The sequence below is a fragment of the Triturus cristatus genome, chromosome 1_2 (assembly GCF_964204655.1).
Source record: "Triturus cristatus chromosome 1_2, aTriCri1.1, whole genome shotgun sequence".
Lineage (NCBI taxonomy): Eukaryota > Metazoa > Chordata > Amphibia > Caudata > Salamandridae > Triturus > Triturus cristatus.
Genome location: NC_140580.1, coordinates 849,685,034 through 849,712,743, shown reverse-complemented (window position 1 = coordinate 849,712,743; position 27,710 = coordinate 849,685,034). Strand labels below are relative to the sequence as shown.

Sequence of the window (27,710 nt, the reverse complement as noted above, 5' to 3'; positions counted from 1 at the left end):
AAACTTTTTTTTGTACATAAATTCTAATTGTCATCTTCTTCTGCAGGTGGAGAGTGATTACTGCCTCTTATTAGCGATGCCTTGTGGACTAGATCAGGAAGATGTGGTGAATCAAACAGAGTCACTCAAGGCTGCATTTATTAGCTATCTACAAGCTAAGCAGGCAGCGGGCATTATTAATGTCCCCAACCCTGGCTCAAATCAGGTATGTGCCAAGTGTGTGTATGTGAAGTGTGGCATGAATTCACAAATTGATTATCAACAGTTAGTGTCTCGCTCTCAAAGTACTTGGTCCATTTGGCTAGAATGTGCCCACATAGTTCACTTGAGAGGATATCTTGTAATTTTGGTTTTCTTTCATTTATTTGAATCTTAAAATTGGATAAAACTGTGCTGCTTTCCTTCATTCTAAAGAACTGTTTCAAGAGCTGGTACTACTAAAGAACACATGCCTTACGCTTTTCTTTGTTTGGCTCTGAAGTTGCAAGTTGCTTTTCCTCAAATTAAAGTTTTCTGTTTTGAGATTACTCTTCATCCCTTCCCAAAACCCCCAATGCACCGAGACAAAAACTCCACCTTAAAGTTTTTACTTCATTGGGTTTGGACGTATCTGATAGTGCCCCGGACCAGTTGTGCTAAAAAGATGTTTTCTCCATTTTTTCTACCTCGATTAAGCTCCTACACGCGACAGAAAGTCATTGAAGATTTCAACGTGCGGATTGGACATCTGCTTACTGTTAAGGTGCTAGATTAAAAGGAGACTGGGGCCAGGTCATATAAGCGATGTCCCCTAGTGTTTTCCGGCTTCGGTTGCCTTGATTTGGTGCCAGAACCTCAGCATTTGCAGTATTTATGCAGACAATGTACCTGTCAGAAAAATACTGCCCAGCCTATGCTCTGTCGTTGCTGAATACTGCTGTGTCCCATTCTGTAACCTTGCAGAGTCTTCAGCACAGTGCCTTGATTTGGAGGATGTATGGTGCCGCAGAGTTCAGGTTGCAAAATGAAACATCTACTCTCTCGGACATCGTCCAACAGGCTTTTCCTGCAGTGCGCAGTGAAGAAGGGTTTGTGGGGGCAGAAGAGTCTCTGGGGAGGGAGAGGTGTTTGGGAGGGACAGATGCGGTGTGGCAGATGGGTTAATGGAGTCATGGGGCAGCAGGGGGGTGTTGGACAGAGGACACATAGGGGAAGGTGAGCAGTGACAGGGGGCAGCAGAGGGAGGTGGCCAGCGGAGGATAAGGAGAGGCATGGAGGGATAGGAGTGAGACCCAGATTTCCCAGGAGGCGCACAAGGGTAACTATGCGCTATATAAATCTTCCATTCATTCATTCATTCAAATGTTTGGGGCAGGGTGCTAGGTAATTGCACTGTAGAGAGCTTTGTGCATTTACAAAGCAGGCTGGCCTATTGCTAGCCTTCCGTTTACTGTCTCAGTAGTAGCAATGAGCCAGTGAGCAGGATTATATTTCCCAATTTTCGCAAAAACATAGAATTGTTTTTTTTTTCTTACCAGATCGCAAAATTTCAATATTTTGGGTGGTCTTTATTAGCATGTTTAGAATGGAGGAAGGGTTTTGCCCAAATTGCAATAGCAAATTTCCTTGGTCCCATTCACATTAGGTCTGCAATCTTAAATTGCCAAGAGACTATTTTGAGGCCACCTGCTTGCATTGAAAAACGTTCTAGTGCAAGAACACTAACTGGCACCAAGGAGAGTTGGTGGGCACACTAAGAATTCAGTGCCAAAACTTTCCTGAGTAACTGACTTGCCAGGGCATAAAAGAATTTGAAGAAACCCACTTACAAGGGGAAAGGTTTTGGACCTCGGGTACTCCAAAACTCATAGGGGGGCGGAGTCCTGAACATGTATCCTTCTACAACTCTGACTTAGGAGATCAAACGTCTCCATGGCTCCCAGTAAAAGCCACTCTTTGGACCAAGGTGACCTAGAGGGTTTCACACAGTTGGCACACAGAGGATCTTCTTTCCAATGCTCGCTCACAAACTGAGCCTCTGCTGTAACATTGGGAATGACACAGACAGCCATGCCACTGTTACTGAGGTACCATGACCCTGAAAAGGCCTTATGGCACTGGAGGACCAGACTCCAAAACTAGCCTCAGATACCGACAGCGTCAACACCAAGAGCCAGTGAAACCCCCCAAACTTCATTACCACGGTACATAGAGACTGCTTAGCTGGATTTGACTAAAAACTCAGCTCCGAAACCATCTTTGACACCCCTGAAGCTCTACACCAACTGACCCTCTGACTGCCGAAAAGAAACACAATACAGCCAGATGTAAGTCAAAGTGGGATTTATATTGATGTGGTCTCTGCATCATCATTTCACGGTGTCCACATTATGGCAATGTTCCCAGTTGCAGAATTGCCAATAATCAACACTTGATGTTTTTGATGGAGCTATTTCAGATCGGTTCCAACCTTTCCAAATCCCACAGAAATAAACTCATGACTACTGACAATGGGGATGACCTGTGGCATGATTATAAGATGGACCTTAAAGACAACCTATCTTTCAAGCCATACACTTAACAGCTTTAAATCCTTCTCTAACTGACAATACTGCGCTCTATCATGCAGTCATACAGAGAGCATAGAACATTAAAATTGAAAGTTGCTCCCCCAGCCGTACGATCAACTGCTTACTCGACATCTGTGCATCATATGGCCGCTTCTCGGGATACACAATCAATTGGGAGAAGTCAGTCATGTACATTCTTCATGGTCCTCCCCCGCGACTCCCCAGAGGAGTGAATATCCCAACTAGTCAAGACTGGTTCAAATATTTAGGCATCCACATCACCCCTAATCCCACTCTGTTCTATGAGCGCAACCTCCTACCCCCTCTCAGAAGGCTTAAAAGTGCTGTGAAATACTGGCACTCCCTTCCCGTGACGTTGCTGGGCCGAGCAGCATTGTTTAAGATGATGGCCCTCCCCAGGTTCTTGTATGCCCTCCAGAATACATCAACCCCTGTCCCTCCCTCATATTTTAAGTCCATTGAAGCGGAGGTGAGCCTCCTCCTCTGGGACGACCCCCTCGCATCGCAATGGCCAAACTCACTAGGGGATGGTACGACGGTGGGATTGCTCTACCTAATGTCAAGTGGTACTATTGGGCCTCCCAACTTATAATAGTGAACCAGTGGCTCCACGCCCCGCAGGATGAGCCGGCCTTACGGCTGGATAGGCACACCCTTGGCACAGATGGACTACTAGGGGCGCTCTATAATAAGGCCAAGGTACGCACTCTATTTGGCCCCACTGCACACACGAGATTCACACCTGGCACACGGCACAGCGCATGCTTGGTTGGGACAGGGTAATCACCCAAAATACGCCACTATGGGACACCCCTAGATTGGGTAAGCTCCGAAACAGCAAAGGCTTTGGATGTTGGGACCTCATTGGAATCTCTAGGGTGGGAGACTTGTGGAGGAAGGGGAATATGGTGACATTTACTCAGCTGCAAACAACATACCACATGGCTGATTCAGAACACTTCCGCTACTTACAAATTAAACATGCACTTACTAAGACCTTAACCCAAGGGAACGACCTCCCCGAGTCCTCCCCTCTTGAGGACCGCCTCCTTACGGACCATCTCTCCAAGAAAGCCATTTCCCTCACCTACTGTAAACTGATAAATAATCAAAAGGACCCCACACACGCCCTCAGAGTGAGGTGGCAGTCAGAATTGGGGGACCTAGACGATCAAGATTGGCTGGAGGTCCTGGCATCCCCGCGGGAGGTGGCAATCCCGTCCCGTCTCCAACTTGTGCAATTAAAAATACTGCATAGAACATACTATACCAAAACAATGCTACACACGATTGGGAGGGCGGAGATGCCTTTTTGCTTACGGGGATGTGGACAATTAGGCACGTTTCTGCACACAATATGGGACTGTCCCAATATAGCGCAAATCTGGGAGGCAGTCATGGCTACTATCATCCGAGTAAGTGGAGTGGAGGTCCCTGGGGAGCCCCGGTGCTGCCTTCTTAATATATGGGAGCCCACAGACCTTAACCACGAGGGGCAGGCTTGGGCGAAGCTGGGGATTACAATTGCTAAGCGCAACATTGCACAGCGTTTGGGAGCGCCGGCAGCCCCCATGCACCAGCATTGGTGCCACGATCTAGATAGGGCCATGGTAGCGGAAAGGGAAGTATTTATCCACAGAGGCTGTCCTCGAAAATGGGAAAGAGTGTGGGGCAATTGGAACACTTATCAAGGCAATATTTGCCCCCCCCTCTCCCCCCACACCGGAGGACTCCGACACAGATCTGAGTGACTAATCTATAACCGCCCACATGAGACCATGGAAACGCCCAGGGGCTATAAATTGAACTTTCAGTGAAGTGAGTGAGGAGAAAATTTACCATATTTGTACTAAGTGTTGATTAACGCGCTACCTGATGTATGTATACAACAGGATTTGTAATTATAAGATGCAATCAGCAATGTTTCTGTTAAAATTTTAATAAAAATATGTTTGAGGCATATGAGCTGCAGATTATACACTGTGCATAGATCGCCATCTGGTGTTGGGACCGGATGTTTTCAGTTTGTTTTTCCTCTTGGAAAGTCTTTGGAAGTCACGAGGTCGGTGACTCCTCCTTAAGTTCGTATTGCGCATGGGCTTCGGCTCCATCCTCAGATTGTTTTTTTCCGCCATCGGGCTCGGATGTAATACTTCGCGCTCCGGTTCCGAACTTTTCCAGTTCAGCGATCGACGCAAAATCCTCGCTCATCGAGATCCTTCAGATAATAAATCTTAATCACCTTCTCGTCGGCACTTCTTCGATTCCGGTCGTCGACGGCGGCCTTCGGGCCTATTCCGGCTCCGGTCTAGGTGGATGGAAAGAACTCCCTTCAGTGCCCTCGATGTGGGTCCAAATTCCCCCACACCGATCTTCATGAGGTGTGCAACCTCTGCCTCTCCCCTGAACACAAGGCCCGAGACTGTCCCGCCTGCAAGTCTTTTCGATCTAAAAAGACTATTCGAGATCGAAGAGCCAGACGCAACATGGCGCACTCCTCGACCTCCGCTCCAGTCGACATCTTCGGGGACGACGTCGAAGCTCCGGGACAGCAAAACATCGAAGAAGAGGACGACTACCTCGTCAGTGCTGCCGAGGCCGACGACTCAGATGTGGAGGACATCACCCCGGCGCAGAGGGTCGTGAGTACTATACCCCCTCCCACACCCACGCCGATACCCAAAAAGGCTTCGGTCACACCTTCGCCTTCGGGCCTAGGCAAGACCAAGGATAAGCCTTCCGGCAGCTCGAGCCAGCCTACCAGCGGTACCGAAAGACACCCTTCGGCACCGAAGAAAAAATCGGCCTCCACCTCGAGCCCAGCACCAAAGCCCTCGGTGTTGAAACCTGCCCTCCGGGTGCCGACCAAACATCACAAGGCCCTCGGCACCGACACTCCCGTGCCGAAGCCTCTTTCGGCACCGAACAAAAAAGCCGAGGTCCCGAAGAAGCACGGCTTAGACAAACCTAAAAAGCCGTCGGCCCCGAAAACCTCGGCGCCGACCGAACAACCAGTGTCGCAAGAACTTTTCGCACCGGATCCTCTGCAAAAGACACTTACCAAGGATCCAAAAATTGGACATTTGAAACTGTCTTCAAAAACGAGACACTTGGACAAACCAGCTCCACCTCCAAAGAGGAAGGACACTGCCACCTCCCCTTTCAGAGTGCCTTCCCCACCTCCTCCACCCTCCCACCTCCACCTTCTCCACCCCTGCCTCATCGCTCTCCAACCTTGTCTCCAGTCCCAGACCATCTAGGGGACCCTTACTATGATCCAGCAGATGTGCCACAAGACCCCACCCCTACTGGATCTCCAGACCCATGGAACGACTATAACAATCCGGACATCCCAGATGTCCCACAGGATGACCTTTACCCATCTAGGCCATCCCCACCAGAAGATGCGTTAGGCTTTCACCACCTACTACAGAGGGCGGCACATTACCACGGGGTGGAGTTGCATACTGACCCAGTGGAGGAAGATTTTCTCCTAGACACCTTCGATAATGCACATAGGTCTACTGCCATTCTACCTATGTTAAAGGGAGTAATCAAACATGCACCAGAGGTTTTTAAAGACCCAGTCAGGGCCAGGGTCCTAAACCCCCGTATAGAGAAAAAATACAAAGCCGCCCCCACAGACCCTTCATACATTAAAGGCCCTGCACCATTGGATTCCTTAGTGGTATCTACAGCTAGGAAGCGTTCAAATTCTCAGGCGTCAGGCGAAGCACCACCCCTGACAAAGAGTCCAAGCTCCTAGACGCGTCAGGGAAGCGCACTGCGTCACAAGCCGCCAATATATGGCGTATCGCCAACACGCAAGCGCTATTGGCCAGATACGACAGGGCGCTTTATGATGAGTTAGAGACCATCATGCACCATCTCCCTGAAAAATAAAGGAATAGGGCTAATGAATTGATCCAGGAGGGAAAAACAATAGCTAATACCTCTATACGCTGTGCCCTAGATGCGGCAGATACAGCCTCCAGGGCCATAAACACCAGTGTCCTTCTCCGTCGCCATGCCTGGCTCAGAGTTTCAGGTTTTAAACCTGAGGTACAAGCCTCTATATTGAACCACCCATTCGACCAACATCTCTATTTGGCCCAAAAGTTGATGAAGCCCTCAAAGATGAAAAAAGATACTGACACGGTGAAATCCATGGGAGCCCTACAGTCACACTCCTAGGCGCTCTTTTCGCCGCTCTTCCTCTCGGGGCACGGGCAGGGGCTACTCCTCGGATAGTGCATCCACGTCCTACAAATCCCCTCCTCAATCTACCTTCACAAAGGGTTATCAAAGAGGCAGAGGCAAGACAAATACCGCCCGCTGTGCCACACCACCTACCCTTTGACTTTCCCCCGCTCCCTCCAGACCATTCCACTCCGGTCGGGGGCAGAATACAACATTTCCTTCACGTCTGGGAGACAATCACCTCAGACAGATGGGTGACCCAAATTATTCATTCAGGGGATTGCCTAGAATTAACATCTACCCCCCCAAACATTCCACCCAGGCTACGCCCAATGTCTCAAGAACATGCCACGTTACTAAAACAGGAGGTAATCTCCCTCCTGCAAAAACAAGCCATAGAGCAAGTCCCCATCAATCAACAAAATTTAGGGGTCTACTCCCTGTACTTTCTGATTCCAAAGAGAGACGAGACTCTACGACCTATCCTAGATCTCAGGCCTCTAAATACTTATATACATTCAGACCATATTCACATGGTAACCCTTCAACAGGTTCTTCCACTCCTCTCCCAGAGCGACTTTCTCACCACTCTGGATTTGAAAGACGCATACTTTCACATTCCAATACACCATGCTCACAGAAAGTACCTCAGATTTGTAGTGGATGGGCAACACTACCAGTTCAAGGTGCTCCCGTTCGGGGTAACCGCACCAAGGGTATTCACCAAGTGCCTAGCAGTAGTGGCGGCACATCTCAGAAGACAGCACATTCACGTCTTCCCGTATCTGGACGACTGGCTAATAAAAGCCACGTCCTACGAACAATGTGTGCAACACACCGCCGCTACAATCCAACTACTTCACCAGCTAGGTTTCACGGTGAACCACCAAAAATCCCACCTGGTACCATCACCCACAAAACAATACCTCGGTTCCACCATAGACACCTCAAAAGCCATAGCCTATCCCATTCCTGCCAGGATTGCAAATATACAGGCTCTGCGTCAAAAATTCATATGTCAACACTCTCTCCCAGCAAGGGTGTTTATGCAACTGATAGGGATGATGGCCTCTTGCATCTTCATAGTGCCCCGTGCAAGACTCCAGATGCATCCACTCCAAGAGTGTTTAGCGCGCCAGTGGAACCAGGCCCAGGGGCAACTGACAGATCTGGTGTTGGTAGACGGTCGCACCCATCGCTCTCTGCAGTGGTGGAACACCACAAACCTTTCCAAAGGTCGACCGTTCATGGACCCGGTCCCACAAATAATCCTAACCGACGCATCGCTCTCCGGCTGGGGAGCTCATCTGTTACATCTCACAGTACAGGGCACATGGACGCCGCAACAGAAGTTACTCCACATCAACCAACTGGAGTTACTGGCAATCTTCCTCGCCCTAAAATCCTTCCAGACGCAGATTTCAGGCAAGGCAGTCCTCATTCGCACAGACATGACTGCCATGTACTACATTCAAAAACAGGGGGGGCACACACTCTCCACAGCTCTCTCAATTAGCACAGAGCATATGGAGATGGGCAATTCCACAAAAAATCTTTCTCCTGGCCCAACACGTCCCAGGAGTCCAAAACATCGTGGCAGATCTGCTCAGCAGACAAACGCAGCAGATCCACGAGTGGGAACTTCACCCACAGGTTCTTCACCCGTTCTTTCAGATGTGGGGGCATCCACAGATGGACCTCTTCGCCACCCACGAAAACAAAAAATGCCCTAGCTTCGCCGCCAGATACCCACACCCATTGTCCAAAGGCAATGCGATATTGATGAACTGGTCAAACAAATTTGCATACGCTTTTCCACCTCTCCCACTAATTCCAATAGTGGTGCGAAAGCTACAACAGCATTCCCTAACACTGAACCTAGTAGCTCCAAAATGGGCCAGACAACCGTGGTACACCACACTGCTGGAACTCTCGGTAGTACCACACCAAAAGCTGCACCTCTCACAATGCCTCCTAACCCAGAACCATGGAAAGATCAGACACCCGGACCCAGCTCAGCTCAACCCTGCGATCTGGCTCCTGAGGTCCTAGAATTCGGATACCTTAACCTTCCCCCTGATTGCATGAATATTATCAGGGAAGCTAGACGCCCTACTACTAGGGCATGCTATGCTGCAAAGTGGAAAAGATTTGTTGTTTACTGCCACAACAACACAATCAATCCTTTAAAGGTGTCCATACAGCGCATCATATGTTACTTGCTCCATCTACAAAGGTGTAACCTAGCATATACATCCATTTGGTTACACCTCGCAGCACTTGCTGCTTATTTACAGAACAGGCAGCACCTATCACTTTTCAGGGTGCCTGCCATCAAGGCCTTTATGGAAGGCCTCAAAAGAGTAATTCCACCCAGAGTACCACCCTCGCCTGTCTGGAACTTGAATATAGTTCTCACAAGGTTATTGGGACCCCCTTTCGAACCATTACATAAATGTGAGCTGCGATTTCTTACATGGAAAACAGCTTTTCTAGTGGCCATCACTTCCCTCAGAAGGGTTAGTGAAATACAAGCACTCACTATACAGGAACCTTTTCTCCAAATGCATCAGAACAAGGTTGTACTCCGCACCAACCCAAAATTTCTACCCAAAGTCATTTCTCCATTCCATCTAAACCAGTCGGTAGAATTACCAGTCTTTTTCTCACAACCTCAAACCATTGCGGAAAGGGCTTTACACACACTGGATGTTAAAAGGGCCTTACTTTACTACATCCAAAGAACACAACCTTTCAGAAAAACCAAACCGCTATTTGTCTCTTTCTCTCCACTACATAAAGGTAACCCTATTTCTAAATCAGGGATAGCTAGGTGGATTGTAAAATGCATACAGATTTGCTACCACAAAGCAAAACGAACGCTATCTGTTCCCCCTAAAGCCCACTCTACAAGGAAGATAGGGGCTTCTATGGCTTTTCTAGGAAACATACCACTAGGTGACATCTGCAAAGCAGCGACATGGTCAACACCGCACACTTTAACAAAACATTAGTGTAGATGTGCAAACCAAGCAACAAGCTAGTGTGGGCCAGGCTGTACTAAAAACACTGTTCCAAACAACTGCAACGGATGCCGGTGGTCGCCGCTAGGGTTGGGTACTGCTATATAATCTATGCACAGTGTATAATCTGCAGCTCATATGCCTCGAACGGAATATGCTACTTACCAGTATGCATCTGTTCTTGGCATGTAGACCTGCAGATCTATACACACCCACCCGCCTCCCCGGACCTGTATCCGTTCCAGTTTATCTTACTTAGGTAGAACACACATGGGTTTCTTTACTGTTACTACTACGCTCCATCTTTCCCTGCTGGCGAAAAACAATCTGAGGATGGAGCCGAAGCCCATGCGTAATACGAACCAAAGGAGGAGTCACCGACCTCGTGACTTCCAAAGACTTTCCAAGAGGAAAAACAAACTGCAAACATCCGGGCCCAACACCAGATGGCGATCTATGCACAGTGTATAGATCTGCAGCTCTACATGCCAAAAACAGATGCATACAGGTAAGTAGCATATTCCTTTTAAAAAAATTGAAAGTTGCATTTTGAGGAAGTTAATGTTCGAGGCATGTGTGCTGTAGATACACATGCTTTGCATACTCCTGCCGTCTAGTTTTGGGTCCGGATGTTTGCAAGTTGTTTTTCTTTGAAGAACTCTTTCCCAGTCACAAGGTAAGGTGACTCCTCCTTTCGGTGACAGTGTGCCTCTGCATCGACTCCATTGTTAGATTGTTTTCTTTCCGCTATCTGGCTCAGACGTGGTTTGCGGAGCTCCGGTTCAAAACCATTCTTCGGGATCCCCTCGGCGCACAATCCACTGTACCCTAGTCTGTATTGTTTCGTACACGTTCATAATCCTCTGAGTGTTGAAAAATATTGGAAATATCTCTATCTTCGATCGATTAGATATCACTGGCGGCCTTCGGGCCTAGCCGTGTCTGTTTACTTCCACTCAGTTACAGATCACCAAGTCTTCTGCCAATTGAACAGACTTTGTTCAAATTCTGTCCTCGCTGCTACTCTAAATATACACGGACCGACCTGCATAAAGTTGTTCAGATCAACAAGGACTTTGCAGGACCGTCTGGGTCGACGAAGGGGCATGCAGAGGCAGAATGTTGAACACACCCAGTATATCTTCAGAGAAGATACCGAGCAAGCGGAGATTGAAACGTCAGAAGTGGAAGAGGAGCAGGCACTCTACATCCAAGATTCGGATTCTGAACAAATTTTTGTTCGCTTGAGTCCAAAGACTTTCCAGCTGTACAGGGTGCAGTGAGTAACAAAGCCCCTTTGCCCACTAAACTTGATTCCACCAAAGAAACATCCCTGTCCTGCCTGCCCCGTTGGCCATGAGCATTTTCAGTTAACTGTGCTCCCTTTTGGCCTTACCAGAGCCCTCGGGTTTACACCATGGTGATGGCGGTGGTTGCACCTCATCTGTGAAGATCAGGGGTGCCGGTCTTCTCCGATCTTGATGATTAGCTGTTGAAGACTGGCTCTTCCCAGGCTTTCATCTCCCACCTCCAGACTACAGTGTAACTCCTGCACTCACTGGGGTTCACTATCAACATGCCGAAATCACACCTGACTTCCTCTCAGATGCTCCCTTTCATCTGAACTGTTCTGGACACTGCCGTTTCGGGCTTATCCTTCTGAGCGCTGAGTCCAGGATATTAAGGCTATGATACCGATGTTTCAGCCTCTATCCTGCTATTTGGTGACACTGACCCTAAGACTGCTGGGTCTCATGGCCTCCTGCTGGTAACACATGCCCAATGGCATAAGCGGGCTCTGCAGAGGAACCTGAAGTTCCAGTGGGCACACAATCAGGGGAATCTCTCCGACATGGTCCAGATCTCAGAGGGAACTGCAAAAGATCTGCAGTGGTGGCTAACAAACGGCAATTAGGTCAAAGGCAGACACCTTTTCCTTCCCCAACCAGATCTGACAGTAGTGACAGATGCGTCACTCCTGGGATGGGCCGGCCATCTGGGGAGGGTAGAGATCACGGGTCTCTGGTCTCTTGTGGAATTCACATAAATATGCTGGAGCTCCGAGAAGTCTGACTGGCATTGAAAGCCTTTCTACCCTCCACCAAGGGAAGGCAGGTGCAGGTGTTCATGGACAACAACACCGCTATATGGTACTGCAACAAACAGAGCAGGGTGGGGACGTAGATTCTTAGTCAAGAGGCTCTGCGCCTCTGGACTTGGCTGGAACAGTGGCGCATATACCTGGTTGTGCAACACCTGGCTGGCTTTCTGAACGCTAGGGCAGATGAACTTAGCCGTCGATGCCTAGTGCATCACAAAATCACAAATGGCGTCTCTACCAGGAGGTGGCACATGGTCTCCTTCAGCTGTGGGGAGATCCTTAGTTAGATCTATTTCTCATCCAGGGGATACTCCTCAATAGTCATAATCTATGAATAATCCCCGCCCACGTGCGGGGATCCCGTAGTATATATTGCCACAAGGTAAACTTGTAATTGCAGGTATTTCCCTGTAGGCTGCATTGCAGAGCAATAATGAAACAAAGACAAACTGACACCTTGCCTTTAAGGCTTCCAAGGGTTAAGGTACCGTGCCTTTAAGACCTGCAGGAGACCCTCTGCTCCCATCATGCACCACAGGTGACAGTTAGGTCAGTTCTTCTTTCCGGCTCTTTCTGTGAGGATTCTGGAGTTTGAGCTCTTCAGTTTTTGGACTGAAAGTGATATATTTGACATTTTCTTTGAAAATTCGATAGTTTCTGATCCCTAGAGGTATATTCTACTGTTTTTTTGGTCTTTTCGAAACCTTTTCCAATCAGAATGCCTACTTTCTTTCGGAAATGTCCTTCCTGTGACAAGACAATGGCACTGTCAGACCCACACTCAGTGTGTATTGTGTGCCTTCCATCTAAACACACCCCTGACCAGTGTTATCATTGCCAGAAGTTTTCTAAAAGGACTCTGCGTGACAGAGAACGCATTAAGCTTCATGCCCAGCTGGAGAGGGATAGAAGCCAGCAAGGAGGTGGCCATGGAGACTTCAGATCTCCCTCTTCGAGTAAGCAACACCGAAAACTGCGTCAATCCACCTCCCCTGAGTCCAGGAAGAAGCAGGTGACTGAATGTTCGCCGTCGAAGAGGCCGAGGCATTCTTCAGCGTCGAGGGACAAGTCATCGTCTAGACGTCGAGACTTTCCGTCGCATGCCAGTAAGTCGGCGTAAAGGCACAGCACTTCAGGGTTAGAAAGCTGTGGACCCAGAGAGACCTGCTAAAGCCCTGTCTACGTTGAGGCTTCTGTCGACGTCTAGGCATTCTCCGCCAACCTCGAGGGGGTCGGCGTCTAGAGACTCGCCGGCGAAGACCGTGCCGCGAGTGGACATGTCGACGTCGTGTGCGTCGTCTAAGTCACATTAGTCGAGGTCGAGTAGGTCGACGTCTAGGTCCCCCCCCCCCCCCATCGTCGCCGGCAGCCAACATCAAGATACCCCCCTTCCATCGCCGTGGGTGGTCAACGTCGAGGACAGGACGACGTTCTCACAGCAGATTGCCGCACAGATCAACAGCGAAGGTGACACAAACCTTATCGACGTCGAGGCACAAAACTGCAGAGGCCACTGAGAAGGTCTGGCGTAAATAAACGTCGAGATCCCGATCGACATCAAGAGCCCAGTCATCTCCAGGGCTGAATATTGTGCAGATGTCTCCAGAGAGATCTCCTAGAGCTGGCGAAAACCGGGTTTACGGTCTGTCGCCTCAGTGGCTGCAGGGCGTCGGAACAGTTGACCGCAGAAGTCCGGGCTCGGACTACTCTCAGACATGCTCACCCTCTAGAACATCAAGAGACCCTGATAGAGACGCTCCTGCAAAACCTTCAAAGTCGCCTTCCAGAAGACCAAGGTCGCCTTCTACATACCAATCATGGTCAAGGGGTCATAACAGCTCGCGCCACGAACCTCCACGCAAGAGGAGGCGCAGAAGATCATCCACCTGGTCTTCTTCCACAAGGTCTTCTGTTCGGGACTACTTGCCAACCTTTTCAGCTACTCCACCTTCAAGGGTTTCTCCCATCGATGACATTGGGACTTTCTCTGATGTTCTTGGCAGAGGAGCTAAGAAACTGAATATCCGTTTGTATACTCCTGTGGTCCCTACATCGATTATGTTTGAGACATTGCACCATCGTACAGCTCCCAGACCTCTGCTACATCTGGTGCCAGGCTTTTTAGAACCAGCTATGGCCACGTTCCTCACCCCTGCCACAGTGGGGTCAGTTCCGTCGAGGATCGCAAAGAAGTATAAAGCTCCAGACCAGACCAGGATCCCTTGTTCCTTAGGTCTGATCCTCATCAGCTTCAGTTCCTCCAGAAAAGGACAGTAAGCAAATGGACTCTTATGGCAGGAAGATGTGCAATACTTCTGCATCATCTATGAAGATTGCAAGTGCGTCCGCCCTTCTTGGGCGCTACAACAGGTCTTTTTGGGACTCCTTGGCTAGGTTTGCAGACAAGCTTCCCAAAGAAGATCGACAAGACTTCCATGAGATCCTGCAGGAGGGTAGTTTAGTAGCCAACCAGATCATCAGCGCCGCGGCGAACGCCTCAGATCTCGCAGCGCACGGCTATTCTCATGGCATCTGTTCGCGGCGCTCAGCGTGGTTGCGCCTCACAGGTCTTAAACCGGACGCCCAGAAGAAGATCCTCTACCTTCCTTTTAACGGCTCCTCCTTATTCGGTTCTCATGCTGATGAGGAGATGACAAGGATGAAGAACGAGCTAGACACTGTCAAAGCTGTTGGACTGGAAAAGCGGAGGGATTTTCGTAAATGCTTCCGTCAGAATGACAAGCGACCCTTCCAACAGAGGGTTCAAACCCCTCAATGGTCCTCCCAAAACCAGCAGAGGTCCCAATTCCAGCAGAAGCGTCCTGGCAGAGGAAGGGGGAACAATAAACAACAGCAGTCCTCCTCCAAGCAGCCTTCAAAACAGTGAGGCGTTGTTTCCTCCGCACCCGTTCGCCACTCTGGTTGGAGGGAGTATCGTTTTTCACCTGGAAGAGTGGAAAACCATAACAAGAGACAGAAGGGTGCTGAATATTGTGCAGCATGGTTACTTGCTGAGGTTCAAGTCCCCCGCAAGTTGCCTCACAATTGAAGTGCCTTCCTCAACAACACAATCTACTGTTACAAGACAAAGTGTATACCCTCCTCTCCAAGAAGGCCATAGAGGAGGTCCCACCTCACCAGCGAAACCAAGGGGTATACTCACGGTACTTCCTGATCCAAAAACGAGGAGTAGCCAGAGTACAGACCTATCCTCGACCTGCGCCTGCTGAACAGGTTTATAAGGAAAAGGACATTTCGGATGCTTGCCTTGCACCAGATTTTCCCACATCTTCACCAAGGAGACTGGATGTGTGCCATCGACCTGCAGGACGCCTACTTTCACATTCCTGTTTCAGTGAAACATCGCAAGTTCCTCAGGTTCCAGGTGTCTCAACAGCACTATCGGTACCAAGTACTTCCGTTCGGGCTCAAATCAGCCCCCCTGATGTTCTTCAAGTGCATGGCGGTGGTAGCTGCTTTCCTCTGAAAGCGGAAAATCTTCGGCTATCCCTACCTAGACGACTGGCTCCTAAAGAGTTCCACACCTTCACTACTCCAGAGCCATCTCACTTACTGTCTCAACCTGCTTCACTTCCTGGGGTTGCAAGTCAACTACAAGAAGTAAGTCCTCAACCCCACGCGGAAGATACATTATCTGGGCGCATCCCTGGACACCGCAAGGGCAAGCGTGTATCCGGAGGAGAGGTTGTCATCAATGTTAATCAATTGCCGCGCTCTTCTCAGCACTACATATCCCACAGCAAGGCAGGTGTCATCACTGCTTGGATGATGGCCTCCTGCATCTTCATTGTACCCGATGCCAGACTTCAAATGCGGCCGCTACAGCAGTCCCTCGAAGATCAATGGACACAGCGGTCAGGCCGTTGGGAAGATAGTGTCTCTTCCCCAGGCTGCCAGGGACTCCTAATGGTGGATGAAACGTTCACATCTTCTGCAAGGGGTCCCTTTTCATCAGGTCCCTCCGACCCAGTCTATTGTTGCAGATGCCTCACTGCAGGGTTGGGGAGCTCACATGGGCCAGCTTCAAGTACAAGGTCTCTGGTCCGAGACAGAGAGAAGTTATCACATCAACTTCTTGGAGCTAAGGGCAGTCCATCTGGCTCTCAAGTCTCTTTACCCGTCCCTACAGTCCAGCTCCATTCAGATTCAGACAGACAACACAACAACAATGTACTATCTGAACAAGCAGGGAGGCACCAGATCACGGGTCCTGTCTCTGGAGGCACAGACCATATGGAAGTGTCTTCTGGCGAGGAGTCTTACGATCGTAGCAGTTCACCTTCCAGGAACCTTGAACGTGCAGACAGATGTTCTCAGCAGAGACTTCTTAGAAGCACACGACTGGGTGCTAAACGAATAAGTCGCTCAGGACATTTTTCGGCAATGGGGACTGCCAGCCATCGACCTGTTCGCAGATGCAGCAAATACAAATTGCCCCGTCTTCGCGTCCAGATTCCCACAACAAGGATCACCGGGGAATGCACTTTTGATCAGATGGTCGCAGACATTGCTGTACGCTTATCCGCCACTCCCTCTGATCCCGGCGGTCATACAGAAGTTTTACAGGACCAACACCAGAATGATCCTGAAAGCACCAGGGTGGCCGTGCCAGTGGTGGTATCTGGACTTCCTGCAGCTGTCCGAAGCTCCACACCGGAGGCTGCTCTGGCGCCCGGACTTGCTGACCAAGAACGAGGTGAGAGTATTTCATCCCAACCTCTCGTCCCTGCGATTGACTGCATGGCTCCTGAAGTCATCCAGTACGGACACTTAGACCTCTCTTCTGACTGTGTGGCCATTCTCAAGGAAGCAGAGACCCTCCACCAGGAAATCTTATGCTTTCAAGTGGAAGAGATTCTACCTGTGGTGCAAAGACAGCGCTTTGGATCCGACTAAGGGTCAGGAGCAAGTGATCCTTCCTTACTTGTTATACTTGGCAAAGTCAGGCCTGCAATATCCCTCCATCAGGGTTCACCTGGCTGCTATTACAGCTTACAGAAAGTCTTCTACCCAGGATTCATTCTTTCAGGTGCCGGTGGTCAAGGACTTTCTGGAGGGACTCAGGAAGGTTTATCCCCCAGTGAGATCTCCTTCTCCGCCTTGGGAGTTTAACATTGTTCTTACTAAACTGATGGGTGCTCCTTTCGAGCCTATTCATAAGGCGTCTTTGCAGAATTTGACTTGGAAGGCTGCTTTTTTTAGTTGCCATCACTTCAGCCCGCAGGGTGAATGAGATTCAGGCGCTGTGCTGTAAGTAACCTTATACTGTGTTTCATGCCAATAGGGTGGTGTTACGTACACATCCGAGCTTCCATCCTAAGGTTGTCTCGGATTTTCACATCAATCAGGTGATTACTCTGCCCACCTTCTTTCCTAAACCATCAACTCCCCCTGAGAGATCATTACACTCTTTAGATCTCCGGAGAGTGTTGAAGTTTTACCTTGCCAAAATTCACACACTTAGGAAATCTGACCGTCTCTTTATCAACTACGGTTCCACTAACACCGGTCTAGCTGCATCTAAAAGATCCATCTCTCGTAGGATTGTCTCTTGTATAGCTTTATCCTACCAGTTAGCTAACAAGACCTTACATGGTAGACCTAAAGCGCACTCTACCAGAGGGAAAGCTTCTACCACAGCTCTCCTTCGCAATGTTCCAATGTCTGAAATCTGTAAGGCAGCCACGTGGCGATCGGTGAATACATTCACACAGCATTACTGTCTAGATTCTGATGCACAGGCCGATGCCCAAGTGGGGCAGGCCTCTTTGAGGAATTTGTTTGCATGATTGCAATTTGAATGTATTGGTTTTTCATGTTTTGTATACTCTGTTGCTCGTCCGCGAGGTACTGGGTATGGGCTTGCTACTCTATTCGTAGATTATGACTATTGATGAGTATCCCCTGGATGAGAAGGATTAGTTACTTACCTGTAATCCTAGTTCTCATCCAGTGGTATATTCATCGTAGTCATAAGCGACCCTCCGTCCTCCCCGGACGAGCATTACTGGAGTTTTTATATTAATTGCATCCTCTACTCAGGTGTCTATACGTAATACACCGTCAAAAAGAACTGACCTGTCACCTGTTTTGCATGATGGGAGTAGAGGGTCTCCTGCAGGTCTTAAAGGCACGGTACCCTAACCCTTAGAAGCCTTAATGGCAAGGTGTCAGTTTTTTGTCTTTGTTTCATTATTGCTCTGCAATGCAGCCTACAGGCAAATGCCTGCAATTACAAGTTTTCCTTGTGGCAATAAAGCATTGGTATTTGACAATTGTTCAGTGCATGTCCTCTTTTCCTTATGGGTTAGGAGGGTATTTGGCTTACAATGCAAACCTATGTAATTTCGGCATTTCTACCATGTTGGAAACATTTTGGGCTGCATGTATATGTTTTCACATATGTATGTATGTGTATATATTCTATATACTCTGGGATCCCGCACGTGGGCGGGGATTATTCATAGATTATGACTATGATGAGTATACCCCTGGATGAGAACTAGGATTACAGGTAAGTAACTAATCCTTACCTCCGCTAAGAACACACAATGTCAGCAGTTTCGCACGCTGGAGTGTCCAAGGCGGCTTTTGATTGGAGACGTAGTTTGTCTAGAGTGGGAGCTCAGGCCTCCTGTATGCCTTTTCCACCCATACCACTCCTACCCAGAGTTCTCAAGAAGATTTGGAACAACAGAGTTGTCTTCATCCTCTTCTCTTAACTGCCAAGATTTTGTCTCTCACTTTGTCTGCAAAGGAAAGCCATATGATGGCTGCCTTCTGCATTTTGGAGACCTTTTGGACTTCCATACCAGTAATCCACTTGTGGATATCATCCCTAGTTTTGTAAAGGGACACTATCCTGCTAAGATTCCTAGAAGCAGTGTTCCTCCCTCACTCCCTTTCCCTTTCAAGGGCCAATTGCTCCCTCTTCAACTTTAATTTGGCCTAATTAAGTTTGAGCAGGTTGAACCCCCTATCTAGGATGGCCTCATCTAAATTAGAGTGAGTGGACCCAGCAGCTGATACTGAGGAAAGTGAGGATGACGAAGGCCTCCTTTACTCGGAACCCTTTGTACCAACCCAGGGGGAATTAAAGTGGGCGTACTGTCATGACCCCCTCCAGTACCATCAGTACCTCCCTGTATAGGGTTGTCCCTAGGAGTCTCTTCTGACTCGCCATGTCCAATGACAGTCCGTAGTACTAAGTACCTCTTGCTCTTGTAATGTAAAGTCCTCCCCCTAAACAAGGCCTTCTTCCCCTCGTGGCCTTCCAGGATTCTGGAGGCCATCTTGAAGGAGTAACTCCATGAGAAAAGACCTAGTGGAATTTCTACCTGTCTTGAGTTGGCTAATCCTACACAGGGTTCTTAGTTCCTGGAACATAAGGGTGCTGTACCCGGTTACCCTAGTCTGACTAGGTTCCCCATTAAACTTCATGGTACTGGTGTAGTGTACCCTACTCTAGTAATCTAAACTTCCCAAAAGTTTATAGAAAGGGCTATGCTAGACCCTGGACACCTAACCTAAAAGTTTAGCAAAAGTCTTACATATCAAGTATAGTGTATTTACCAAAGGAAGTGTTGGTTTCTTATGGAAACCTTACTTTTGCGCGTGAATCTTTCTGGAGTCACTATGCTGTGCATTATTCCGCCATCTAGTGGTTGGATCTGGAATTGTAGCATTTACTCTCTCTTTTAGGTCGAGCCTAGAGCAGTGCATGTGCTGCTTGTTGCTCGACTTTTAGTAAGGGGGTTATCAAAGTGCTACCACAGGCATTTTGGTGGCCTGAAGCTTGCGTGCACGCGCGCAGCTTTTCTCAATCCTTTGAAGCACAGACCCGTCCTCACTCCGCTACCTAAAGGTGCAGACCCGTCCTCAGGGGTGCAGCCTTCCTCCTCCTCTTCCCCCCCCCCTCCCCCCCCCCCCCCCCCCCCCCCTCTCCGAGGAGCAGACCCTTTCCTCGCACCTCTGAAGTGCAGAACCTTCCTCGCGCCAATCCCTGCAGACAAAGACCATTCCTCACCTGGGCTGCAGCGCTCTTCCTCCCACTCCTCTCCCAGAGGTGCCAGCCCGTCTTCACTTCTCTCCCCGGAGGACCAGTTCATCCCTCGAAGCTCTCAGCAGTCCGGCCTGGCTGCCCTCTCAATGCCCATGGTGAAGTGGTACAGGGCAGACTGGAAGCACCTCCGTGGGTGGGCACCTTGGCGGTCCATGGTGCCCTCTTGGTGGGCTGTAGAAGTTGGGTGCCAGGTTTACTGCCACTTGCAGCAGGCAGGCAAAGGAGTTCTGTCCCTGCCAGCCTGTGAGCTCAGCCTCCAGGGTCTGACTAGTGTCCTGGCTGTGCTCTCTCCTCTCTCACGCCCTCCCTTCTTCCTCACACAGGTGGTTCGCTGTCACAGCTCTGCCCGCGTGCGCTCTGAGCGTGATTTTGGTCTCTGCTCTGCCTGTGCGCGTGGTGTGAGTACTGTGTGCGCACTCTGTGTGTGCGTGTATACTATGTGCGTACATGTGTGTGCCGTCTACGTATTGTCTGTGTACGCTGGTGTCTCTATATGTGCCAGCCACTTTCTCTGTGTTTATATCCCAGCGTGACGCCATGATGTATCTGTGTCAAATTGTACAGCATGCCAATATTCCAATTGTTGTCATTCTCTGTATGCTCCTCTGTTTCTTGTAACTGTCACTTTCTAGCTTGCACCCATTCTTTTATGTCTTCCTAGGTGTTAGCTTTAAGTCGATGGCTGTTAGCGTGTGTTTCTGTCCTACTTTGTCTGCACCTTTACTTCTGCAAGTTTCTATGTGCTTGTCAATGTGTGTCTCTTTCACTATGGATGTCAGTCAGTGTGCGCGTCTCTCTGGCTCCCATCTAGAGTGCGTCTATATGCACGAGTGTGCTCTGTCTAGCTCTGTGTCTGCACATGTCCTTCTCTTTATATTGACTGATGTCTTTGCCCATTCTCTTCCTACCATCGCACATTTCTATCCAATGTCTCGCTCCCTGCTCTTTCTCTATCACATCCGACTTTTCTTTAGCCACACGTGTCCTTCTTTCCCTCCTCGCACCCATCTTCTCTCACCTGTTTCCATCTTTGGTCCCTTCTTTCACACAACTGCCGCACTTTAAAGAAAGAAGGGAAGATAAACTATATTTTTCATCATTCTATTTTATTTCATTTGTAATTATATTATCTCTTGATCTTCGCTACTCACTCACTCGTTCCACTCTTACCCCCTCCCCCTTTATTATGTCTTTGCTTCGTTTTATCTTTCTTACCTACCGTCTCCTTCCCTCTAGTGTTCTCTCTGTTTGGTCTCGCATTTTCCTGCTCTTTCTCTTCTTTTCCTCCACTCCCACCCCATCCATTCATCCTTTTCTCTCTTCGCTTAATCTGTGGTTACTCCTTCTCTTTCCTTTTCATGCTTTCGGCTGTGGTTACCCCTTCTCTTCCCTTTTCATGTTTTCGACTTTGATGACTCCTTCTCCCTTTTCATGTTTTTTATCGCGCCCCTCCGCATTCAACTCTCCCTTCTTCTCTTCTTTCAAAACTCCGCTCCACTCTCTTCTATCGCCTGTTTGGAGTGACCAGCAGCTTCAGGGCGGAGAAGCCCTGAATAATCAAGGGTTTGGGAGACCCCACATTAGGGTCCTGCTCCTCGCTTAATTGAGAAATAGCTCTCCACTTGTCTCCTGGAGCTCTTCTCCTGTCTCCTATAGTTCACTTAAATTCTACCTCATCTCAGTTTGATTACCCTCTCCTCTCTTCCGAGGTCTCACACTGGTGTCTCCTCGCTATCATTCCTCCCTTCTCCTTTCGCTTTGTTCTCGCGCTGTTGTCTGCACCCCATGTTTCTTCTGATCCAATCACCGGAGCAGAGGTTCAGACACGGCCACGGTCTCTGATCCGTTCTGACGGCCTCTTTCCTCAGCCATTAATTTGGGACGGAGGAGGCGTTTAACACCGTGAATCCCTCTCACAGTCCCATGTGACACCAGGGGCGATCCTGTCCCAGGGAAAACCGCTGTCCTGCCTCCTCGTAAGCAACAAACGCAGACCAGTTCTTGTTTGGAAAGGCAAGTTTTAGTGCAGAAACGTGACCGAGATACCGAAGTCCTTTAATATCGATTATCGAGGCTGATTCATTGGAATGGGGACGGCCAAGGAAAGTAAGTGCCTCTTTCTACCCAGCTGCCCTTCCTGAAAAACTTTACTGTTTCAGAGCCACAATGATGAACAAGCATTGGCATAGCCAATAGGTCTCGCTTTTGGGACCTTATTAGTGTTTAGACATGCAACAGTTGGTGTTGTTGCACCAAGGATATTGTGCTGCATAACTAAATACTTATAAGGTCCCAAAGACGAGACCTATTGGCTATGCCAATGCTTGTTTTTTTTTGTTGGTGGGCTTCAACGACGTAGTACCATTTGGTGTCCTCCTGTGACGTCGACGGAAAGCTCCCACCTTTGGTAGACATTTTCAGATTCTTTTCTTCTGATTTTCAGATTCTTTTTTTCTGCCGTTGGGTCTGGATCGTTACGGAGAAGCTCCCAAGATTGGAGAGAAGAATCGAAGAAATTAAGAAGATAAAGGGTGAGGAAGTTCTTTAGACTGTCCAGAGCAACAGGAGATCAACCAGGAGTCGAAAATTGAGATTTTCAACGATGATCGAAGAATGCGCATGCAGGGGGCTCCCGGGATTCGGTAATGGACAAGACATGGTTAAAATTTTGCCAGAATTGTCACCACAACTACGCACAGAAGGATCAGCACCCAGTCTGTAACCTGTGCCTGCCGCTGGATCATCAGAGCGCCGACTGCAACACCTGCGCAGTCTTCACCCAGAAGACTTTGAGGGTGAGAGAAAGACAGCGACGCGCCAATCACAACATGCAGGGCAAAGGACCACCACCATTGTTGCAAGACCTGGGCCTCTCCAGTGAAGAGGAAGATAATGTCACCGAAGGACCAGAGGGTGACGAGGAAAGATATTTTGGTCGTGGACTTCGAAAAGACGTCGAAAGAGGTAAGGGGGGAGTCGACCCTAAAAAACCCCTAAGAGTCCAGAAAAATGGGATCGAAACTAACTAAGGGAGCCTCGGCACTGAAAATTTTGACGACCGCGTCAGCACCCAAACCAAAACACACCGTAGGATCCTTCGATAAGGACTCCCAAACGGTAAAGGTCCTCGAAAGGGCGAAGACGTCGAAAGACGCTCAGTAAAAGGACGCTTTGGCGCCAAAAAAAGACATTAGCAACCCTTGACAACCATTTCAGCGTTGACTGAAAAACGAAAGGCAGATGATCTCGACGCCGAAACGCATGCGGCCGAGATAGAAAGGAAGAGGAAAAGGCTGGAAGCAGAAATGGCAAACATACTGCAACGAAAAAGGCTTCGACGAAAGCTTGAAGCTTTTCAAAATACCGCCAAAAACAAAAGATACAACAGGGGAGACAGTCATCGAGGACATAAATCCACCAACAACCCCTGAGCCAGGCGAGTATGAAGAAGAACGAGTCATTCTACTTCGGAGACGATGTCGACGAAGATGACCAAACATATGCAGAATCGGCGATCTGGGAGAATCAAGACCTCCAATGGCAAGATCTCGACGCCGAATCACCGGAGGAGGCTGTGGAAACATATCCTTCAAGGCCTTCACCTCCAGATGACATTAGCATGTATAATCAAGCGGTAAAGAAGGCAGCAGACACGTATGGGGTGCCTCTGAAGGAGGAAAAAACAGTCATGTTTTTTATTAGAGACACTAATGCCTACACAATCAAGAAACCAATTTCTCCCAATGCTACCAAGCGTACTAGAGCAGGGAAAGGAGGCATTCAAGGAGCCAGCTACATGCAAAGCTGAAAAGAAATTCAAACACTCTGCTAAAGACCCCTTATACATCAAGAGATCGGTGCCGGCTGACTCCATTATTGCATCAACGGCAAGGAAAAGAGCTGATGTCCCAGCTACAGTAGGTCCACCTCCAGACAGGGAAAGCAAAAGGATGGACCTGGTACGAAGAAAGGTGGAGAGGAGTGCAGCCAATCAATGGCGCATAGTCAATTCAAATGCAGTATTGAACCGACACGCCTACCAACATTGGGAAGAAGTAGGAGTGCTGCTGAAACACCTCCTTGAACAATTCCAAAAGCGAGCTACCCATCTAGTAGAGGAAGGGAAGAACATAGCAAATACTTTCTTAAAATCTGCCTTAGATGCTGCCGAAACATCCAGCAGGCAAATGATGATTGGAATCACAGAAAGGAGAAATGCATGCCTTTGATTTCTGGATTTAACCCTTAAGTTCAAAGCAACATCATCAACTCACCATTCAATGGGGAGCAATTGTTTGGGAGTGTGGTGGATGAGAAACTCAATCAACTGAAAAAAGACAATGAAACTGCGAAGTCCATGGGGGCACTCCAGTTCAGAGGCCTACGAAGAGGAACATCATCAAGGAGACCAGCAGGTAGAGGTACACATCAACCAACTACCTCTCATCAGGGTTTCCAACAGACATACCAAACAGGAAACCAAGGTACACAGCAGGGACAACAGCAAAACTGGCAGAACCAGGGCAGAGCATCCTTTTGGGGGTGCTTCCATGGCAGAGGACAGCCACAAAGGAAAGGACAACAAACATCAACAAAGTGACTTCAAGCACCAGACAGTACACTCACCAACGCTAAGGGTACACATAGACAAAACTTTACAGATCCTCCAACATACCACCCCAGTAGGAGGCAGACTACATTTTTACCATCAAAAATGGAAGGAAATAACCACAGACAAGTGTATTTTAAACATAATACAGTACGGGCACTGCATAGAGCAAAGCAATCAACCTCCAGACAAAGCACCAAAGGAAACATTCCAAAGAAGAACTGTCTCACCTACTCAAAGAGGTGCAAGATTTAAAGGAAAAACGTGCGATAGAGAACGTACCACACAGAGAAAAGAACAAAGGAGTATATTCAACATACTTCCTAATTCCAAAAGTAGACCAAACACTAAGGCCAATATTAGACTTAAGGTTTCTAAACAAATTCATAAAGACTCAGAAATTCAAAATGACTACCCTACAGGAAGTGCTACCTCCGATACAAACAGGAGATTACATGGCAACATTAGACCTAAAGGATGCGTACCTGCACATCCCAATGAACAAAGGACACACAAGACTATTAAGATTTGTAGTAAACAACAAACACTACCAATTCAAAGTTCTATCCTTCGGCCTAAAATCAGCACCAAGGGTGTTCGCAAAGTGCCTGGCAGCAGTAGCCGCGCATCTCAGAAGACAAGGAATCCATATTTACCCCTACTTGGACGACTGGTTAGTAAGGGCAAACTCATACAGCCTATGCAAACAGCACATACAACAAGTGGTTCAGACACTAGTTCAGCTGAGTTTCTCCATGCACGGGGAAAAATCATCCATGGAACCGGAACGCAAGAAGGTGTTCTTGGGCGCAGAAATAAACACTGTTGGGGATAACATTCCCCAGCAAGAAAAGGACATCTGCTCTATTGAAGGAGACTCCTCTGTACCAGAAGAGGCATCATCTGACAGTGAGGACAGTGGGGAAGCTACTAGGGATGATGGCATCATGCATTCATTTAGTTCCCAATATTCGTCTGCACATGAGACCATTTCAAGAATGACTCCAAGCACAATGGTCACAAGGCACAGGGAGTTGGGAGGGTCTAGTGGTTGTCACAAACCGAGTTCATCAGGGGATAGCATGGTGGAACAAAGGAAACAAAGCACAAGGGAGACCTTTTACACCTCCAACTCCGACAATGACCATAACAGATGCATCCCTTGCGGGATGGGGAGCACACATGGACAATCTCAAAGTAAGGGGATTGTGGACATCACAGGATGCGGTGAAGCACATCAATATCTTGGAACTAAAACTGTGTTCTTAGCATTAAAAGCCTTTCAGAAGCAGCTATAGGGAAAAGGGTGTTGGTACAAACAGACAACACTACAACGATGTTCCACATAAACAACCAAGGAGGGACTCAGTCTGTCGCACTTTCCACACTAGCACAACAGATTTGGAGATGGAAAATAGACATCTTAGCGATACATCTACCAGGGAAGGACAATCTAGAAGCAGACCAGCTGAGCAGACAAACAACATCCCACGAGTGGGAACTGAATCAAGCAGAAGTGCAAACAATCTTCAAAAATGGGGAACACCACAAATAGACCTATTTGCAACACCCCAAAATGCAAAATGCTAAAACTTCGCATCCAGGCAACCCTTCAACCAGTCCCTAGGGATTGTGCTATGGATAGACTGGTCAGGGAAATTTGCTTACGCTTTTCCCCCAATACCATTGCTGAACAGGGTAGTCGCAAATGCAGGACCAGCAACATGACAATGATTCTCATAGAGCCACAATGGGCCAGACAAACGTGGTTCTCGGCACTAATGGAAATCTCAGAAGGAACAATGCATAAACTTCCAAAAAGAAAGGATTTGCTAACAATGCAGAACGGGAAAGTGCTTCATCCGGATCCAGAGAGCCTAGGCCTAGCAGCATGGCTCCTGAAGACTTAGAATTCGCACATCTCAAACTACCAGAAAGCACAATGGCTGTTTTAAGAGAAGCTAGGAAACCAACAACAAGAAAATGTTATACAGAAAAAAGGAAGACGTACACCCAATGGTGTCTTCAAAGGCGTCTTTCAAGAAAGATTACAAAGAAGAGAACAGTGCTCAAAGTAAATTAAGTTTTTCATCACTGAAAGTACATTTAGCTGCAATAGTAGCATATACAAGAAGAGAAACAGGGTAAAGCTTCTTTACCTCACATGTAGTAAAAAGGTTCCTAGAGGGTGCGAAAAGGATCGCACCACCAAAAATGGTAGCAGCCCCTGCTTGGAATCTGAACATAGTTCTAGCACAAATGATTAGGGCACCTTTTGAACCACTACACAAGGCAACGCTACAAATGCGAACAATAAAATCTGTATTTTTAGTGGCAATAACATCCTTACATAGAATAAGTGAGCTGCGGGCACTAACATTACAGGAACCCTACTTCCAGATACATAGTAACAGAATTGACATGAGGACAGATTCACAATTCATGCCAAAGGTGGTGTCAAAATTCCACATAAACCAAAGTATACAAATATCAAGTATCTATCAAAACCCAAAAGACAAAGCGGAAAGAGCTTTGCACACACTTGACACAAGAGCGGTCATGTATTACGTGGAAAGGACTAAAGAATGCAGACAAACAAAACAGCTATTTGTATCCTTTGCAAAGAGTTTTCTGGGAAGACCAGTAACCAAGAACACAATCGCAAGATGGCTAGCACAAGCCATACAATTGTGCCACACACAAGCAGGACAAACTTTACAAGGAGCACCACGAGCGCATTCAACAAGAAAGGAGCAATGTGAGAAAGTGGCTCTGTATATACTGTTCCAAAATAGGTACAGGGTGTACAGAGTCTACAGTCCCCAGAGGTTTGGCAGAGGCTAAAGTTAGATAAAACCTTACTCTCTAAAGTGGTAGCTTGGTCGAGCAGTAAGGCAGTATCAGAGGACAGTGTAAAGCATTTGTTGCACACACTCAGCCAGCAAATGGTCTCACACACTCAATAACTGAACTCTAGGCCAATGGTTTATATATAAAAAATATATGCTTGTTTTATTTTAGAACCAACAATAGGTTTTAAAATATAATTTCTCAGGATGAGATGCTTTATATAAATACTTTTGCAATATGCAATTGCCTTTTGTAGAAAGTTGCAAGTGGTTGC

At 48.0% G+C, this 27,710-nt stretch overlaps 1 protein-coding gene across 6 annotated transcripts in view; it reads left to right on the top strand.

The window, feature by feature from the left end:
* The window catches only part of SPEN (spen family transcriptional repressor), a 392,229-nt gene that overhangs the window by 336,699 nt on the left and 27,820 nt on the right, over window positions 1–27,710 (top strand). For all 6 annotated transcript variants that reach the window (XM_085609027.1, XM_085609026.1, XM_085609025.1 and 3 more), the window contains one exon: window positions 47–205. In XM_085609027.1, the coding sequence (XP_085465153.1) occupies window positions 47–205 (159 nt within the window). The remainder of the gene's footprint in view (window positions 1–46; window positions 206–27,710) is intronic.